This window comes from Monopterus albus, unplaced genomic scaffold (genome assembly GCF_001952655.1).
Source record: "Monopterus albus unplaced genomic scaffold, M_albus_1.0 scaffold569.1, whole genome shotgun sequence".
Lineage (NCBI taxonomy): Eukaryota > Metazoa > Chordata > Actinopteri > Synbranchiformes > Synbranchidae > Monopterus > Monopterus albus.
The window spans coordinates 24,226-27,289 of record NW_018128449.1 but is presented as its reverse complement, the minus strand read 5'-3'; the positions used below and the strand labels follow the sequence as shown (position 1 = coordinate 27,289).

The following is a 3,064-nucleotide window of genomic DNA, read 5'->3' as shown; positions in this document are numbered from 1 at the left end:
CCACCATGATACAAACAACCATAAATCGAGTTTGACTAACAGATTCTGTGGTGACAAGATAAACAGCATGAGCTCCATAAGAGCAACCCCCCAAAACAACTCCAGGACCCCCAGGAGAAGATATGCCCACGCAGGAGGATACAGTTGGCCACCAGCTCCATCAACTTTCTGGAACCACACCAGTGCACATGAACACACAGAGATTCAGCAGTCAGAACAGCCAGCAGCACAACAAGCATGCAGATAACAATTCATGTTCATCACAAATGTCATCTGAACAACCGCACAGCAATGATGAAAAGCCAACAACAACAGGAGTCTCACAGCTACCGACACTGTCAAGAACACACACCTGACAAACCTGCAAAACAGCCCAGCAACCACTGCACCAAGCTGGTTTGGGAAGAGCTTAAACCTCATGACACTCTTCTGTAAATACATGACTTTTCTGTAAATGTTTGGTCTGATAATCTGTCCTAGAGAACAAAAGCACACTGCTCCACACCAGTAAGAACACTGGCAGCAAACTGGATGATGAAGAGGACACTCTAAAGACAGCTCTAAGGCCAGTTTGAGCTTCAACACCTGGGTTTAACAGACGGACATGATTTCAACTCTCATGCTGCCAAACTGCTGGTGATGGGGGATGATAAGGCCAAACTTGACTTACCTGCCACTTCCGCGTTTCACCTGGCTCCCAGGCTGCTTTCTGTATGAGGACAACAAAGCTGGAGCTGACCCAAAAGTACTGAGCCAAAAGTTAAAGTAACAGCAGACACTTACAGTACTGTAGCAGACGCCGGCGTGGTGGCGAGCAGGCCTCTGGTCACCAAGATAAACTGGAAGGAAAACCTCTGTGGTGCAACACCTGAACCGAAGACTGACGGAGAACCGACTGGACACCGAGTCCTACAGGACAGAGGCGAACCCCAACTATTGATTTGATTTATTTATTCTTTCAAGCATGTAAAGACAGTTGATATATCAACACACATAATTTTACACATATCCAACAAATGCTAATCCAATATCAATTTGCTTATACCTAGTACATGCTTGAATGGAGTAGGAAGAAGTCAGACTTATCCAGTCCTACCCCATGGCATCATCTTACCATCATTGGTTTGCAAGCAGTAAATAATTCTCTTCTACACCACACAAGTAATATACTAAAGAATTATTACAAAGTGTTAACATTCATACACCACACCCACAATGTTCCATCTGATTAATCATTAAGCCTGTTCTTGCATATATATTGATTGACACATACCTTTATATTTATGTTTAAACTCGTCAATTCTATTACTATTTTTTATGTCCACACTTAAATTATTCCATAGTTTTACCCCACTTATGGAAATACAAAATCTTTTTTTGGTTGTACGTATAGCATGAACTTTATAATTTAACTGACCCCTTAAATTGTATCCCCCTTCCCTTTCATTAAATAGTTTTTCTATCTCAGCACTAATGAAATCTTCCAAAGCCAGAAACCAGAAGCACGTTGGGACAGCTGCAGCCTGCAGCACCTGTCAGGTCGTAATGAGCGCACGCCACACCTGCATGAATATGATTGGACAGTACCAGTCACACAGCTGGGGAAGAGCCTATCGCTGTGAAGCATGCTGCAGCCACGTGATACCAATCAGCCAATGCGATTCGACGCTCTGCCTGCGTCCACCCCATAGAAGTATAAGTTGTAGTTTATGAAGTACTCACAATACGACGCTGGAAAATCAACCCCCTCCTCTTAACAGTAAAAACATCGAAAGTATCACATAAATAAAAGTATGCAAGTCTCAAAAATGAAAAATATTAAGAACTTTTAAGTATAAAATAATCACAAGCATCTTGTTATTTAATAAAATAAACTTTATTTTATATATAAAGTTGATCATGACAGTAATGAGATCATAATAAAAGGTAATGCACAGAAATGGAGCAACAGAGCATTTGAAAAACTGGTGCAAAACAATCATAAATACAAAAATATATTGCACTTGAACGTTTTAGATGGAAGAAGTCGTGTTTGAATAACATTCTCAATTTGAAATATTCATCTGTAAACATTATTTTGTTATGCTTTTGCCTTTCTTTTCGCAAGCTAATAATGAAAATCGGCCTAACAGCTCCTTAACACATTCTGGAAAAGTCTACAGCCAGAGAAGCTTTAGTTCAGAGCTGAAACCAGGAGGCGACGTGTGGTTCTTTCTTTGTTAGTCGGAATTGTGCTTTTCTCTTGACCCTGTTCATACACATAAACACACACACACACACACACACACACACACACACACACACTCTCTCTCTCTTTTTCTCATTCACACATCTGAATTTTACTGCAGGTGCTCGAGGAGGTCGTTTTACACAACACATCTGGAGTCTTACTTTTTCAGTAGCTCTGTGAATTTCACAGAAAGAGGCTGTTTCCACATGGAGTAAGCTCAAGCTGTCACTTAGCTGCAGATTGCATTTGTCCTGTCTTAAATGTGCCGTTCAGATTAAAGAGAACATCTGTGGACAGATTCTACTGGAGCATGTAGGCAGAATATCAAACCACCAATAGAAAAACAGTAATTCATATGTGCAAAGCTCGCTGTGAGACAGGAGGAGGCTTTTTCTGACCACAGGGAGTGAGCTGTGTCCCCTGTCAGAGTCATACAGTGGCGTCAGAGAACTTTTTTGCCTTGCCTTGATTACAGGAAATGTAAAGTCCAGCATGTCTCTAAATCCCTGTTCCCTACATCGCGGAATACTCTCACGGCTGACTTTCCCAGGTCAGCGAGCATCTAGCTTTGTTTACTGTGATGTAGAACCTGGTGAGAAGCTTTGATGGTGTCTTGTTTGTGCAAGAAGCCTTCAGAACTGCCAGACTCTCCTCAGCGGGACGGATACGTGTTGGGTCTTCTGACATCTGCAGCCCCGCTCGCCTCCACAGGGTCAGGGTAAGGGTCGACCTGGGGGCACAAGAGACAGAGCTGCATGTTTACAGGCTGCTGATAGAGCGGTTAATAAAACACAATGCATGATGGGGAGGAACAGAACGTAGAGAAGGGAAAGA

General features: G+C 42.4%; 1 protein-coding gene across 2 annotated transcripts in view; it reads right to left on the bottom strand.

Annotated features, from left to right (window-relative positions):
• Positions 1 to 1,914: 1,914 nt before the first annotated feature.
• The window catches only part of LOC109953178 (arrestin domain-containing protein 3-like), a 17,266-nt gene continuing 16,116 nt past the window's right edge, over positions 1,915 to 3,064 (bottom strand). For both annotated transcript variants that reach the window (XM_020588593.1, XM_020588592.1), the window contains exon 8: positions 1,915 to 2,960. In XM_020588593.1, the coding sequence (XP_020444249.1) occupies positions 2,883 to 2,960 (78 nt within the window). In that variant the 3' untranslated portion in view covers positions 1,915 to 2,882. The remainder of the gene's footprint in view (positions 2,961 to 3,064) is intronic.